Source organism: Sceloporus occidentalis, unplaced genomic scaffold, assembly GCF_023333645.1.
Source record: "Sceloporus occidentalis isolate IW3139 unplaced genomic scaffold, rSceOcc1.0.p SCAF_1, whole genome shotgun sequence".
NCBI lineage: Eukaryota > Metazoa > Chordata > Lepidosauria > Squamata > Phrynosomatidae > Sceloporus > Sceloporus occidentalis.
In genome coordinates this window covers 63,818,838-63,835,727 of record NW_028316981.1, presented here as the reverse complement: position 1 = coordinate 63,835,727, position 16,890 = coordinate 63,818,838, and the positions used below count along the sequence as shown (strand labels likewise).

At 39.0% G+C, this 16,890-nt stretch overlaps 1 protein-coding gene across 1 annotated transcript in view; it reads right to left on the bottom strand.

Moving 5' to 3' along the window:
- Window positions 1-1,959: 1,959 nt before the first annotated feature.
- Window positions 1,960-16,890, bottom strand: part of LOC149321492 (nuclear pore membrane glycoprotein 210-like) — a 131,188-nt gene continuing 116,257 nt past the window's right edge. Inside the window, exons 35-39 of the mRNA XM_089523152.1 lie at window positions 13,667-13,917; window positions 10,616-10,832; window positions 8,718-8,813; window positions 8,527-8,607; window positions 1,960-4,430 (exon numbers count right to left, since the gene is read on the bottom strand). Of these exons, the coding sequence (XP_089379278.1) occupies window positions 4,324-4,430; window positions 8,527-8,607; window positions 8,718-8,813; window positions 10,616-10,832; window positions 13,667-13,917 (752 nt within the window). The 3' untranslated portion in view covers window positions 1,960-4,323. The remainder of the gene's footprint in view (window positions 4,431-8,526; window positions 8,608-8,717; window positions 8,814-10,615; window positions 10,833-13,666; window positions 13,918-16,890) is intronic.

Here is a 16,890-nt window from a genome sequence, read left to right as displayed (position 1 = left end):
CCAAATGCAAAGGGTGTCCACCAATGGCTCCTGTTCATCCTGGAGAGAGGTGACTAGTGGGGTGCCACAGGGTTCTGTCCTAAGCCCAGTGCTATTCAATATTTTTTATCAATGACTAGAATGAAGGAATGGAGGGCATGATTATGAAATGTGAAGATGATACCAAAGTAGAGGAAGTAGCTTATACCCCAGAAGACAGATTCAGAATTCAAAATGACCTTAACAGACTAGAGTGTAGGGCCAAAACTAACAAAATGAATTTCAACAGGAAGAAATTAAGGGAGCTACAGGATGGGTAACACCTGGCTTGACAACAATACATGTGAAAGGGATCTAGATGTCTTTGCAGACCCCCAAGCTGAACATGAGCCAACATGAAGAGCCCTGATGGCGCAGTGGTTAAATGCCTGTACTGCAGCCACTCACTCAAAACCATAAGGTTCAATCCCAGCAAAAGGGCTCAGGCTCGACTCAGGCATGCATCCTTCCGAGGTCAAGAAAATGAGTACCCAGATTGTGGAGGCAATTAGCTTACAGTTTAAACTGTTTAGGCACTGTTAGTTCATTATGAAGCAGTATATAAATGGAGCTGTTTGTTTGTGATGTGGCAGCTCAGAATACCTATGCAATTCTAGGGTCCATCAATAGAATTATAGCATCAAGACTGAGGGGAATGATGAGATGGAATGTGTTCAGAGGTGGGCAATCAAAATGGTGAAAGGTCTGGAAACCATGCCCTATGAGCAGCAGCTGAGGAAGCTGGGTATATTTAGCCTGGAGGAGAGAAGGTTAAGTGGTGTCATGATATCCATGTTTAAATCTTTAAAAGTCTATCATATTGAGGCTGGAACAAGCTTGTTTTCTGCTGTACCAGAGACAGGATCACAAACAAATAAACTTTCTTACCCCTTCTCTCCATTGATCAAGCAATGGAATCAAACTACAGGAAAAGAGATTCCACCTAAACATTAGGAAGAACTTCCTGACATTAAGAGCTATTCAACAGTGGAACACACTCCCTCACAGAGTAGTGAAGTTTCCTTCTTTGGAGGCTTTTAAACAGTGGCTGGATGGCTATCTGTCAGGAATGTTTTGATTGTGCATTCCTTCATAGCAAGGGGTTAGACTGCATGGCCCTTGAGGTTTCTTCCGATTCTATGCTTCTCTGTCTCCATGTTTCTTAACAGTTTTCAATTTGGTGGCCAAGTGAGTGTTGGGCAGTCATGAAAAGACTTTATAAACAGGAGCTTCTTTTTTCAAAGGCTTTGCTAACTCAGGTATGCCTTTATCTCTAAGTTTCTCTTCACGTTGTAAAATATTCAATTTGTGATACTCCACTCAAAAGACAAAGATTACATTGCTTCCCCCCTTTTGTTATATATTGTCCCAGATACAGAGTGTGAACAGTGGTTAGAGATCCTGACTTAAGGAGCAAAGACAACAATGGCTTAAAGAAATGAAGTAAAGGCTTCATTATAGGAACTCCATTCCAAATATAGGAAAGTTACTCAATGTGCTAACCTAAACTAGCTGCATTCTAGGGAAGAGCTGAGGAAACTCTGGGAAGAAAAGGTGGAAACATCTTTAAGAGTATATATACACCACTCATTTCCATGCCAGCACTCTCTGAAGATGCTATCCACAGATGCAGGCAAAACATGAGGAATAAATTCTTCCAGAACGCAGCCATATTGCCCCCAAAAACCCACAAAAAACTATCCTTAAGAGTATCTGTTTACATCACAGAATAGGTAGACAAGGTCAGACTTTCCAACTCTTGCTACTGCCCACTGTGAGACATTCTTGAGACTTCAGTGCAAAGTGTTGTTGCACTTCCAACAGTCCTTTCCCCTCTGACCTCCACTATATTCATTCTCCCTAGTTGTCATTATATTATGGAAACATTTAATGTTAAATGCTGACATTTACTTCTACAGAATGATTTTCAAAGAACTCTCATGTGTTTAAAGCACATATTTATTTCTCAAGCACCAGGCAAATTTAAACAGCAAAAACAAAGTACAAAACAGCTTCTTAAGAGAAATGTACAACTTTTTTCACAGGACCTTTTGTGCAACTTAAAATTCCATACTATCAATTAAGATTTTTTTTGGTAGAATTTACAGTTAAGTGAATTGTTCAGTCAAACTTTCATATCATTATATTGGAGTCCTAACTTCTCAAAGTTGTTAGCTTAAGGTAGTTAGGAGCTTGCACTGGTGCCTCCATGACAGTTCCTCAACAGCAAAGAGAAGCACTACCTCTGTGTACGTGGTGCAGTTGTTCCTGGGAGGAAAGCTGTAGCATCAGTGTTCTCCCACTGGTGGGGAGAATGAGTAGAAAATTGTGCAACATAGTGGTCTGTTTGCTGGTTGGGGCCAGATTGAGATCTGCTGGATTCAGAGCCACTGTTTCCAGGAGAAGGACCTGATTTGTAGCCTTTCATCTATGTCAACTTGGAGTAAGTCCTAGGTATGTCATACGTTTTAACCAATGGAAGCAAACACTTTCTCTGGGAAAAACAGGGAGTGGGCAGGAAGAACACAACACCTCAGTGCTCCCCTCCAGTTCTGTTCAGGATTGATCTACCTGACTTAAAGAGTTCCTGATATTTTCTGTTTCTTATTACTTATGGCTGATGGGAAAGGTACCTGATGAAATTTCAGCACACAATACTATTTTATATCAGAAATTAGGAAATATTTCTATCTTAAGACTACATACTGCAGACAGTCTCTTGGTAACACTGCATTTTAAAAATTCCAACCTCTCCAAACACTTTATTTTTGTATTTTATTGTCAGCCTTATTTTCTGGCTAGTTGGTAAAGATGGATTCACAGAAGGGCTTATTGCTTTTGCCATAAGGGCACCTCTGAACTACTGGATATCCATACATTTCCAAAGATACAGGCTAGTAAACTGGAATTTAGAAACAATTATTCCCCATTGAACCTGTAGCTCCTTATTGCTACAAGATCTGAGAATTGTGTTTGTGGCTATGTTACAGCCACTGAACAAAAGCTTGCAGCTCTGTGCAGCAATGGCAGGAGAAAAGAAAGTAAAAGTCCATAAGAAATCCCTTCTGTGACTTAAATTTAGCAGACAGCTGCAATTTTATAATATAAATTTTATAATATAATTTTTTCAGTATATATTTAGGTGAGGTACTGACTGGATCAGCTGTATATATAAATCACTGAAGTGTGTATTCTCTAGGTAAATGTTTGTGCTATCTAACAACTGGCAGTAACTTTGCATTAACTTCAAGTAAAGCTGGGATATGCACATAGTTTTTAACATTACAGAAAATGTAACAAAAATGAAATATTAACTGTTATATGAATTACCTGGTGATAAACAACACCAAATGGACCATGCTTCTGTGTGCAGTCTTTAATTCACATTTCAATGGTATTCAGATTTGTGCAGTATTTTAAGAATAAATGTTGCTGATCCTTGTAACTGATAATGATCACCAGATGTACACAGAGATTCGATTCTTTTGAGGTATTTAACATTTGCAAGAACTATTTTTATATTAACCTTTTTTTAAAATGCTTAAAATAAATTCTTTTTTTTTTAAAAAAAGTTGGTCTGCATAGTATTATAATAGCATATAATTAAAAGAAAGTTTACCAACAAACGGCAGAGGATCTTTGTGCTCCACCAGCTATTATGTTCCCATTCCTACAAAAACGGCACAGCCATTCATAGTTATTACAAGCATAACTACTCTCTAAACTGAGAACTGAGAAATTCAAATATTTGTAAGGCCAAACAGTGCAAAATTGTGTCAGTGCAGCAAGTTCATTCCTGAGTCTCAAAATAAATTAATAAAATTTGAAGCTAAGCTAAAATTTTAATCCTTTAGGAAGGCATACTCCTTCATGTTTTTTGGCTCATGTTTTAATTATTATGCCTCCATTCTTTGCCAGCCTTAAGCCTCATTATAAAACTATAATATCCACAGGACGTAAATGGACAAATGTAGTACTATGCATCTATACTGACAAACAAAAGACATAGCTCAAATGAACTGAAGTTTGTAAATCGGGGGCAGGGGGGAGGGAGTCAAGCTTTCTCAGCACAAATACTGGACCATGCACTCAATGATTGATCATACAGGAACAGATCTTAAACAACTGAAGTATTATAGACATGTGTATTAAGGCATAGACCCTAATTATGTTGCATTCTTGAAAAAGAAATATATTCATAAGCTTAAGCATTAACAACTTCCATTTGACATTCAACTAACAACTAGTAAAGGCATTAGCATTTAAAAATCAAAGTAAGAGTCTTTGTGTAGAAAATAGGCTTCTTTAATGGGAAGCATATCCTGGACTCCATAACCTCGTGGGAGACATGTTTCTATTGCTTGAAGATGTAGGACTGTTAGAACCTACAGATGTAAGATGAATTCCTGCATCTACAAAGAACAGAACAATTCTTTAGATATATAATAGTGATATTACCAGTTATTGTGTAGGTTTGATGTTGCAACTCTTTGTAGAAACACACACATTTGATTCAGTATTTCTAATGTAGACAGGCAGAAAAAGATGTACAGTCTCTACAAACTAATTCCACACACTGAGCTTTCCATCACAGGAAATTTGGTGTTAAGGTAACTGGAAAATATTAGATACAATCTACAATCTAAACAGTATCGTAGAATCATAGAATCATAGAGTTGGAAGAAACCGCAAGGGCCATCCAGTCCAACCCTCTGCCATGCAGGAAATCCAAATCAAAGCATCCCCGACAGATGGCCATCCAGCCTCTGTTTGAAGACCTCCAGGGAAGGAGACTCCACTACACTCCGAGGGAGTGTGTTCCACTGTCGAACAGCCCTTACTGTCAGGAAGTTCTTCCTAATGTTGAGGTACAATCTACTACTTGTATAAATATACAATCAAGACGAGCATATATGTAAGCCAAGAGCACTAGTAGATAAGGAGGCTATTTCAGGCTATGTTATCTGTCTGTAGGCACTGTCTATTTAAAATTATCTGGAATTTTCAGAAAGTAGTGGAGAGAAAGTAGAAATCAATATAGGCATAATAGTCCATATTATGGGTCGGCTGCTCATGGAGCTGTGTGGTTTATTGTGGCACATTCCCAATGATGCATGGGGTGTCCCAGTTTTTTTGCATGCTTCAAAATTAATCTAGCAAGTTTTTTGGATTTTGTGCCTACGGATTTCCTGCCCATTATGTTCTGCTATGTTAGGGTGGTGTTGGAGAGGTGTGTGCCTGGTGGTGTGCATGATGGATGCATGATTTTGGGCAGCACCTTTCTTCATCCCTGTCCCCTTCTCTCTTTCCCCATCTCAGTTTTCAGAATTACAGATTTCCTCTGTTGCCAGACAATGGCTATGTTCAGTAAGGATGACATAACTCGAATATTTTCACTACTCCTTTTCAAACTCTACTTGTAATTATTTGAGTTGTTGTTGGATTTTATTTCTTTCATGACATTCTGTGCTTAAACATCATAGGGACTAAAAGCATATTGGCCAGATGCTCTCATGGGTTTGTTTGCTGGTGGGAGGGATGGGGGGTATTTTACTATTTACCATACAGACGTGATGCCTTGCCATGTAATCTTGTTTCCTCATCACTCTTCCTAGATTTAGCACAAATTGTTTGCCATACCAGCACTGTGGCTTGCTGCATAACTTTGTTTGCCCCACACTTCCTAGTTTTAGCAGTGCTGTGCCATTTTGATCCTGTAGGCCCTCCCCAAAGATTGCTAATTGCAGTCTGCATGATGTGCTGCTGTCTTGCATTTTCTATGGCTGTAGGTTTGGTTTTTACATATATAGAGGCCACCCTACCCTTGCCTCTGTGTTTTTGCTTCTTTCACTTTCTGGAAAAGGTGTTTCTCTACTGGTAGGAAAAAAATTAAATTGGAATCCCAAAACTCAATGGAAAACAGGTGTAGAGAAAGGGTTAGGGGGAGGGGGAATACAATCTCTCTGAAAACATGGTTGGGACGCCTACAATTATAGGGACATCAACAATTTTTTCTTTTTGATACTACCAGCTACGTGAAGGACCATGGACTAAGATGAAGGGGAAATGACATTTCCCAAATACAAGCAAACCTGAAGGTGAAAAATGACTCCCATCTGGATTTCCACAAAGTCCTAAACTGCAGGATAATTCATGGCAGTAACTACAGAACAACAGATTGCTGATCATGGATTCACACTTCTAAACCTCTCTCTGCATTTTTACCTATCAGGTATAAATATCTACTAATTATTTTATATGCAAAGTTTTCATTCTCCAGTTTTCACTGTCGGAGGATAGAGCAGTGAGCAAAGATTTGGGAATTTTTTAAAGTGGGTGTCGGTGAAAGTTAAAGTTTTCCCCTTCATGTGAGGTAGGAAAAGAATGCCATTAAAGAAGAAAGAGCAAGTGATTTTTAAAAAAATATTCTTAATAAAATATATTCTTAATCAAATGTCCTCTATATGGGAGATGCGTAAGGTTGTAAGCTTGCAGTTTTGTTTTAAAATAATGACATTTTTTCATACAATGTGAGCTTGAGAGGCTGGGTTTGAACTATAATTAGGATGCAAAATTTAAAACTAAACAACTGCCTTGAGAACTATTATGATTGCAAAACTTCACAAGGTGGTTATGTGCAAAGTGCACATAAATCAATACAGGGGAATATTTTTTACATATTAAAAATCTCTTATGCACATTGTGTTTTGCAATGCAAGCATAGCAAACCTCTAACAAGCAGGTAAGCTGAAGATTAAATTTTAAGGAATTAGTGAAGATTCAGGATATATTCTCCAAATTCTAGATGATGACTTGTTTCAGAGGTGGGCAACTGTGGTCCTATTCATGGTTTTGGCCTACAACTCCCATCAGCCCTAGCCAGCACAGTCAATGGTGAAAGATAACAGAAACTGCAGTAGGAGGTCACTGTAGTCTGTGCTGCTGTCTTGCATATTCTATGGCTATAGCTTTGGTTTTTACATGAGAACTGGTACACTCTTCCATCATACAACTTTAGGAAGCAGAACAATTCTTAGAATCAGCATGCCCCAAGAATGGGAAGAGAAAAAACAAGATAGATGTCCATGTATTTACTTGAAAGCAGTGAATACGCTATTAAACCTGGGGTGAGAATTCCACAGCCCTCCAGGTATTTTGGTGGTCTGCAACTACCAGTTGGCAGCATAGCGAATGACAAGGAAGTCTGAGAGATGCTGTTTAACAACAGGGTGATGGCCAATATTTCCACTATGGGCCTGAAAGGTTCAGGTTTTCAACTGAATCTTGTCTCAGCACTGGAGTAGCCACCCCAGTAGCTAGTCTTTGCCTTAAAATGCAGTGACAATGAAGTAAAGTAAATAATAGTTGATCCAGCCCTTGCCTACCCTGGGGTTATTTTCCAGTTTCACAATTCCCAGATTGCAATAGAATACAGCGCTCTGCTCACCCATGATGACAGAGAGAAAGGTAGGCAATGGGAATGGGGAAGAAAAAGCATAAGAAACTGTGTTTGAATGGAATTGACAGATTTTTTAAAAATGTATCTTAGGAACCCTAACCTGATAACAATTTGCACTGATGATTTATGCATGCACTTTGAGATTGGGGAAATTGTGAATCAGTTTTTAAATATCAATATTATACAATGATTCACCAATCATGTGATAAGGGGGTGGAAATTACCATGAACTATTCCTTTTAGGGAAAAAAATACTTGTATTAATCATCAGCCTCTGTTTCTTTCCACTATTAAAGAAAGAAAAGTCTCAAAACATCTCATCATGAGCTTGTTGACTTTATAGGAAAACTGTACAATTAACACAAAGAGAGGACTTGGCTTACTCATCCAATTCTATTATTTTCTTGCTATGGAGTGATCATGACGATTCACTCCTATGAAGCCAGAGGAGCTACATGTAACTAACAAGACAGTGCATAGAATATGGCATATGGCAGGCAATACAGGTAGGCTTGAGGGTCAAATCTGTAGGCTATCCTCTACAATTTTAGCGGTCAATGAAGATAAGCCCATTTAACACGAGCATTTTGTTGCTTTAGTAGTTCACATCCAAATTTCAGTGAAACATTGCATGTCAATTAAAGCAAGCAAAAATTGATTTCAATGTTTTTCTTCCCTTATGATAAAATTCAGACTTGCAATGTATGTTTATGATGTGGTTTCAGGGGTATTTGAGGTGGATCAAAAACAGTTCTGTGGATTTACATTTAGGTTGTGCGTAATCCCTTGAGATAAAATGGATACGTAACTATGTAGTGCCACTTAACTCAGGTGATCATCTCTGAACAAGAGACCCACAATATCATTTATTAAAAATATATATTAAAAGTTTGTTGTATTTTAAACTGACTAATATCTCAATTTCATGCCAGCATTCTCTAAAGATGCCAGCCACAGATGCTGGTGAAACGTCAGAAACAAACTCATCTACAACATGGCCACGTAGTCTGAAAAACCACAAAAAAACCCTATGGCTAATATCTGCTTACATTGTCTGTGCTGAGGACTTGTCCTTGGGATGAAAGCTGGATGGGTTTGCTGTTCTTTCGGTGAGAATATAGCATAATGCACTGAAAGACATTACAGAGGAAATTACAGCATTGATATTCATTTAAAATTATGGTTACTAATTCTGAAAAATCTAGACAGAATTTCCCCCTGTTTCACATAGAATTCTTACCTATGATCATAACAGCCATCCCTGCTAACAGGGCAAAAAGAGTAAAAAACATGGCTTGATAGGAGTCAAGGAAATACTGGAATACACCTGGTCCATCTGAGAAAATGAAAAGGTAAAACAATGTTATCAATGATTTCAAAGCACTAATTAATCAAATGAAATGTAAGCAGAAACTTTCCTTACAACTTGCTACTGTCTGCTCTGAATGTTTATTTTAGCCACTGTGTGTCTGCAGTGCCTGTTGGCTAAAGAGAACCTAGGAATTTCATAGGGTTTTTTAGGCAAGGAATACAAAGAATGCCACTGTATTCAAGTCCAACCCCCTGCCATGTAGGAAAACACAATAAAAGTACCCCTGACAAAGTACCCTCAAAGTATCATCCAGCCTTTGCTTAAAAATCTCTAGTTTGGCTTCAGGTCTGGCTATGGTATGGAGACAGCTTTGGTTGCCTTTGTAGATGGATCTACACAGGGAACTGGACAGGGAGAGTGTGTCCCTGTCAGTCCTGCTGGAACTCTTGGCAGCTTTCAATACCATCCACCATAGTACACTTCTGGGCTGCTCCTGTGAGATGGGATGTGGGGACACTGTTCCATAATGGTTCTGGTCTTTCTTGGAGGGGTAAATTCAGAAGGTGGACTCTTATTCATCTCCTTGACCATTGGCCTGTGGAGCCCCATAGGGTTCTGTTTTGTCTCCCATGTTATTTAACATCTATATGAAACCACTGGGAGAAGTCATCCAGTGTTTTGGGGTGTGGTGTCACCAATACACAGATGACACCCAACTATATCTCTCCTTTCCACCCAACTCCAAGGAAGCTATCTCTGTACTGAACCAACATTTGCTGTCAGTAATGGACTGGATGAGGACAAACTGAAGCTTAATCCAGGATAAGGCACAGGTGCTCCTGGTCAATTGAAAGGCAGATCAGGGAATAGTGATTTTGCCTGTGTGGAGGGGGTTACACTCTCCCTGAAATCTCAGGTTTGTAGATTGGGTGTTCTCTTGGACTCAACCCTGATGCCCAAGCAACTCTGAAACTTAAATGCCCAGATTTCAGCAGTGGCCTAGAATGAATTTGCACAGCTAAAACTAGTATGCCAGCTGTGCCCTTTCCTTGAGACGTCAGATGCGGCTACGATGACATATGCCTTATTACATTCCATTTTGACTATTGTAATGCACTGTATGTAGGGCTGCTTTTGGAAACTGTTCAGAAACTTCAGCAGGTTCAAAATGTGGTGGCCAGAATGCTGACTGGGGCCAATTATAGGGAGAATAAAACTTTTGTTGAAACGGTTTCTGGGCACAATTCAAAGTGCTCGTCATGACCTATAAAGTCCTAGATGGCTTAGGTCCAGACAGTCTGAAAGACTGCATCTCCCCACATGAACATGCAAGGGTCCTAAGATCTATGGGGTAAACCTTGGTGAAAACATGAAATAGAGCCTTCTTGGTGGCTGCTCCCACCCTCTGGAATTCCTTTCCATGGGAGGCTAGGCTGGCCTCCTCCCCGATTTCCTTTCACCGGCAGGCATCAAGAAAGCTTTTAATATATACTCCTTCTAGGGGAGGCTTTTATCTGGGGCGCATGGGTTTTTTATGTTTTTAACTTTTGTATGATTTATGTGACTTTTATACCATTTTAGAAAAATGCTTTTAAATGTTTATTTTTTTATTTTAAAGTTATTAAAGTCTATTTTATCTGTGAGCTGCCTTCCGTCTCTTTCCAGGTGAAAGACATCATATAAAACAAACAAACAAGCAAACAAACATGTTAGCACATTATAAAACTACACACATTCATTAGAACGTGAATGCTATCCTAAAGATGCCAAAATCTAAAAGAATATTTTAAATGTTAACAAAAGAACATAGAGAAAGAGAAACTTACGTCTCAATGATGGAATCCTGTCAGACACATAGATAATTGTCACTGGGATAGTGATAGATTGGTCAGTCACTGTGCTGGATACAGTAAGCGTAGTAGATAAAGACCCTCTGCTTGTGAGCCTGGGGTCTGATAACGCAACATTATATGTCACATAACTGGGCAATCCATAGGATTTCTCCTTCTCTAATGCCACCACAACTGGCGAGCCAGATTTCACCTGTAAAATGAGATATCTGGATTATGTACCAAAAGCATCTAATAGACATTTCTTCCTGAGTATACAGTATAGATAAAACTTTCTTCCTGAACTGATAGATAAAAATGGCACTAAAGCCCCCATTCCATCTCTGGTTCCACTGTATGAGCTCCTGCCTGACACTTGATAAAATAAGACAGATATATCTGGATGCTTCAGTGCAAATTCTCCTTTCTCTTTTGATGCCACACCTCTGGATTTGCATGGATGTTGCAACAACTGCTCAGTGTCCACTCTCTCTTCATGACAACCTGGATGCAAATGGTCTTATTATATTATTTTTGAATTTCTGTATTTTGATGCCCTAGAGTATTGTAATTAATAGAACAGTACACTGACCTTTTGATTTAGTTCAGAGTCCAGACTGGGGATTCAGATTTGAGCCTAAATTCATCTAGATCCAAATTGTTCCAATCTGGACTATGAATCAAAATAGATTCAGGAATCCAGACTGTGAGTCTTCCCCCACTGACTTGCATTGGGAAAGCGAATGACTACAACTTTTAAATTTTTTTTGCAGATCTACATAAGTTTTATGTATATGAGATACACTAAAGAAAGGTTCACTCCAGCCAAATTTCAAATAAATAAACACTAAGATGGGCACTTGTTAAGGTTGCTACTTTTAGAAAATACAAACAATGTTAAAAAGCTGTTGACTGCTCAGTCTTGGTAATTTATGTAATCTTATTCTGACAAGGGTCTTCTACAGCAGTTTTGGCAATTCATGCTACTTTTCTTTTTGCACTCTCTCCCTAGAGCATCAGTCAGCTGTATCTGTTAACATTTAGCTAAGATCAAACATATGAATGAAACAACAAATAACTTGAGGAGAAGGTACTGTTGTTTTATGCTATCACCAGTCCAATCACTGAGATTCAAACATGCAGCATAAAGGAATAGGGGGTGATGACAAGATACTTTAACAGCAGTTCCAACTGTTGAGAGACACCTGACAAATCCCTTTGATCTTCCTTCATGCATTTGGTGATCTGAGCTGACATTGGAAATTTTCCTTTCACGGCACCACAGTTCCTTTGCCTCATCTCTTCCACAGCTGCCAGTCTAAGCCCAACAGGGGAGGACTACTTGCTTCTGCTTTTAGGAGATTTAGTACTTTTTGGTCCTGCCTCACAAGTCTTCACACTACTCCTGGATGCTAGGACTTTTCTGCCTCTGTCTTCAACAAGAGTACTTGGTGCTACCTCTTAAATTGCTTGAGTAGGCTGCTGGTGCTGCCTTTTCATTTGTAGCTTGCAGTGGAGGCAGACAGCAATCCTGAGATTTGTTACTATGGCAAACTGGTCCCAGACCAGTGGGTTGGTTTGGGAATAATAGGTTTTGCCAGCTAGAACACACAGAAACTAGAAAACAGACCAACTAACAAGAAAGCCAAACAGCACGTTAACTTAGGATATTAGACAAGACAATAGGAAACTACCCACTCCTTACCCCAGCTCTTCCATGATATGCTACTAATACTATTACAGTCAGTAAATGAATGAAGAGATGGAAATAACTGGCTTTATAACTGCATATAAATTCAGAGTCCCTACCCATAAGCAGTATGGGTGGAGAGTGGTAGTGAAATTCTTGTCTTACATTGCATGATAGAGGTACAGTCGGTTCTTTGTATTCACGGGGGTTCTGTTTTAGACCCCCTTTCTACAGATAGCAAAATCCATGTGAGTTCTAGCCCTGTTGTTCTCAGTGGTGGCATTATATGTGCGCAACCGTGTTGGCGCGATTGTGTACACACGCTGCCAATTTGGAGAATGGGGTGGGGTCATCCACTCCATGAATGGCAAGCCCATGGGAGAAGAGAGCCAACTGTACCAATTATCAAACCTTAATTTCCTTTTCCCCTTCCACATCGTACCACCTTAGTGTTTATGTTGAAAACACACTTTCTACTTTTCTCCTTGCTTATTTTTTTAACATTTGTGTATTTGGATTAGTTTAAAGTGCTTTGGACTGTGTCATTCCATGCCAGCCCCACACTGGGTCACTCTGATTTAAGACAGGTACAAACCAGCCTGATTTACTTTGTCATTTAGTCTAACTAGTTTCATAGTACAATTGTGGTGACTAATGTGTACATGTGACTAATGAGTACGATGTAGGATGATATTCTCTCTTTTCCTCCCTCCCTCCTCTCTTTCTTCAGGTATCATATCCCTGTTTTGTCCCAGCCTGCTGAAAACTCTCACTTTTCTCTATTATTCTGCAGCTGAATTGCTCAGCTAAAATGGCAATGATAATTTTTTGCCAGGTTCATGAAACTGAATGGAAGTCTGAATATTTGTTTCCCCTAACAAATGTTTGAATGTCTACTTTATACTCATGGGTACATTTAAAGAAAATAAATTAATTAATGTTACATTTTTTTAGCTTGCTAATATAATTAACGGAAGACAAAGTTGTGGTAGGAGGCCTAAAATCATCCAGTAAAATAGCAAGCTTGTGAGATATATGTATGCATGCTGTAGTGTAGATGAAAGCCTGAATCTATCCATCTTAACAACTGCTTTGCTCTTATTTCAGTGCCCTCTCTAGTGAATAGAAAACATCTCAAAGTACTTGCAATTTTATTTTAAACTTTATGTACAAAGACTGCCAGGATGAGTGAGATAATGTCTTTTTTACTTTTGTACAAGTTTTTATACTTGGCAGAAATCCAGTTTGCTTTGATTTTCTCTTGTCTCGGCTCATATTATCATATTGATTAGACTGGAGAGTATCAACATTTTCTAGTGATGGCTCCATGTTAAGAGTAAATACTTGTCATTACTCACTTCAAGATTCTCGAGAATCTCAATGGCTCCAAAGATCTTCACATCAGAACTTGTGTAATGATTACTTAGGATAATTTCAGTCTGATTAGCAAAAAATCCTGAATTAAATGGCACTTCAGTGCTGATCTGCTCCATGGAGAAATGGTTGTCCAGGACTGAAGCTGTAACAATTATAGTGGTTTTGCTCATGCTGAGTTGCTTTAGCTGTTTGTCAGTAAGTCTCTGTACTGTGATGGAACAAGTATAGTGTCCTAAAAAACACAAAACCCATTTGAATGTTAATAGCTTCTTCCCACCTTCTTAGTTGTCTAGATGATATGCAGTTGAATGTTGTGCCCACCAATATAAGCATTCAGAAAGATGTCCTATTAATGCCAGTAGGAGAGCCTGAGTGTGAAATCACCACAATTAATGCCATGTTTAGAATTACCAGACACTATGTGGAACAGTACTGTCTAAGCCAGCACTATTCAAAAGGGGTGGGCTATGGACTAGTGCTAGTCCCCAAGCCACGTGCAGCAGCCCATTGCAAGTTTGCAGAAAAGAAAAAAGAGACAAACCAGTTGTAGCCAATGGACACAAATACAGTAAAGTGAGCCTTTGGTATCAGCTGGGGTTTGGTTCCAGGACCCTCCACTCCTACCTGTGGATACTAAGACCCATGGATACTCAAGTCCCATTATATATAATGGCATAGGAAAATGGTATCCCGTATATAAAATGGCAAAATCAAGGCTTACTTTATGGAATGTATGTATTTTTAAAATATTTTCAAGCCGTGGGTGATTGAATCTATGGAGAAAGGGCTCACTCTTCTGGCTTATGACACCCCCCATCAAATTCCTGCTGATGCATTGCTGTAAACTACTTCCTCCGGTGAATACCTTTGCCAGGTACAACTTTGGTCCAAAGCACACCGCAGAAATAATCTTCTTTAGCTGTCTTGTCTCAATGCTAGGGTATTCTGGGATTTGTCATTTTGTGAGACATTTAGCCTTCTCCAGTGCCACAAACTCCCAGGGTTCCCTAGCACTGAGCCAGGGTAGTTAAAGAGGTCTCAAACTGGATTATTTCTGCTGTGTTTTGGACCCTTGTCATGGTCTGTAGCACTGAGATAGGAGAGTGTTTACTGATACTGACAACCAAATTTAGTACCACCAGTTTACTACAGCTATGTCAAGCAAGCTTGATGATGGTGGTGATTATGATGATGATTGGAATTGCTAGAAAGAACAGGTGTTGTGTTATCTTTAACACAGCAATTCTAGCCAATCCTAATCATCATGATCATCACCACTACCATCATCATATCATCATCAAGCTTTCTTGCCATATCTGCATCTATGTATTATTACTTATCTACCAGTTAATTATATTATTATTTATTATTTATATTAGTCTACAGGGGATGCAGTGGCTTAGTGGTTAAGATGCCAGTTCTGATGATCATAAAGTCAGAAGGTTGGCAGTTCAAGGCCTGAGTGCTGCATGATGTGCTGAGCTCCTTTCACTAGTCCCAGCTTCTGCCAACCTAGCATTTTGAAAGCATGCAAATGCAAGTACTGGTAGATGAATAGATACCAGTTCAGTGGGAAGGTAATAGCATTTGGTGCACTCATGCTGCCACATGACCACCAGAGTCATATTTGAACAACGCTGGCTCTTCAGCTTAGTAATGGAGATGAGCGTGTGCACGCGCACACACACACACTCTGTTGGCTACGATTATACATTTATGTCAAGGAAAAACCTTTACTTTACCTTTTATCAACTTATTATTTTTGCTTTCTCAACTTGTTAGTCATGAAACAGGATTTTAAAAAATCAGAATAGAATGGGAAATTGCTATGAAGGCATACCACATTTTTCACTTCTATATACTATCAAAAATAAACTAAACCACCCAAACAACTACACACTGTGATTTCATGTTAATTACCATGGCTAAATCCTATGCAATCCTGGGGCTTGCAATCTGGTGAAGCTCTAGATCTCTCTGGCCAAGAATTCGAAATGCCCCCCCCCCCCACTGCATATCCCAGGATTCCACAGGATGTTGTTATGGCAGTTTAAGAGGAATCAGAGTGCTATAAATGTGTAATATGAAAGGGTCTCAGAATGTAGTTTCTTACAAACAGGAATATGGAGAAAATATAAGATTAAAAGTAAAACTACAATTCCCAGAATTCCACAGCACTGAGCCATGGCAGTTAAAGTGGTATCAAATTGGATTATTTCTGCAGTGAGGAAGCAGCCTAGGGCCAACACTTAGGTGCCTTCGACAGTTTCTCATCTAAGGAAGAAGGCTCTTGAAACAGTGGGTTACATCGGCTGGTCCACATTTTTGAAATTCTTCTTCATCTTCACCCATTTTAACTTCCCAGTGAATTTATTTGCTGGCCCAGCTTATTGAGTAATATAGTTTTCTATCAGGCACTGGATTATGTGTGATATCAACAGACATATTGCTAGTTGCTACCACCAGAGTCATATTTGAACAACGCTGGCTCTTCAGCTTAGTAATGGAGATGAGCGTGTGCACGCGCACACACACACACTCTGTTGGCTACGATTATACATTTATGTCAAGGAAAAACCTTTACTTTACCTTTTATCAACTTATTATTTTTGCTTTCTCAACTTGTTAGTCATGAAACAGGATTTTAAAAAATCAGAATAGAATGGGAAATTGCTATGAAGGCATACCACATTTTTCACTTCTATATACTATCAAAAATAAACTAAACCACCCAAACAACTACACACTGTGATTTCATGTTAATTACCATGGCTAAATCCTATGCAATCCTGGGGCTTGCAATCTGGTGAAGCTCTAGATCTCTCTGGCCAAGAATTCGAAATGCCCCCCCCCCTGCATATCCCAGGATTCCACAGGATGTTGTTATGGCAGTTTAAGAGGAATCAGAGTGCTATAAATGTGTAATATGAAAGGGTCTCAGAATGTAGTTTCTTACAAACAGGAATATGGAGAAAATATAAGATTAAAAGTAAAACTGAAATGGCATTATTTATATTCCTTTTCAATAGTGGAGATGATATATTTCCATGCTAAGTGCTTTGATTTACACAGAACAGACAAAAACAAATTGCTAATAAAATAGGAATTGTGTTTAAGAAAAAATTGAAATATCTGAAGTTGAAGGCTTTCATGGCCAGCATCCATATTTTTTGTGGGTTTTTCGGGCTATCTGGCCATGTTCTAG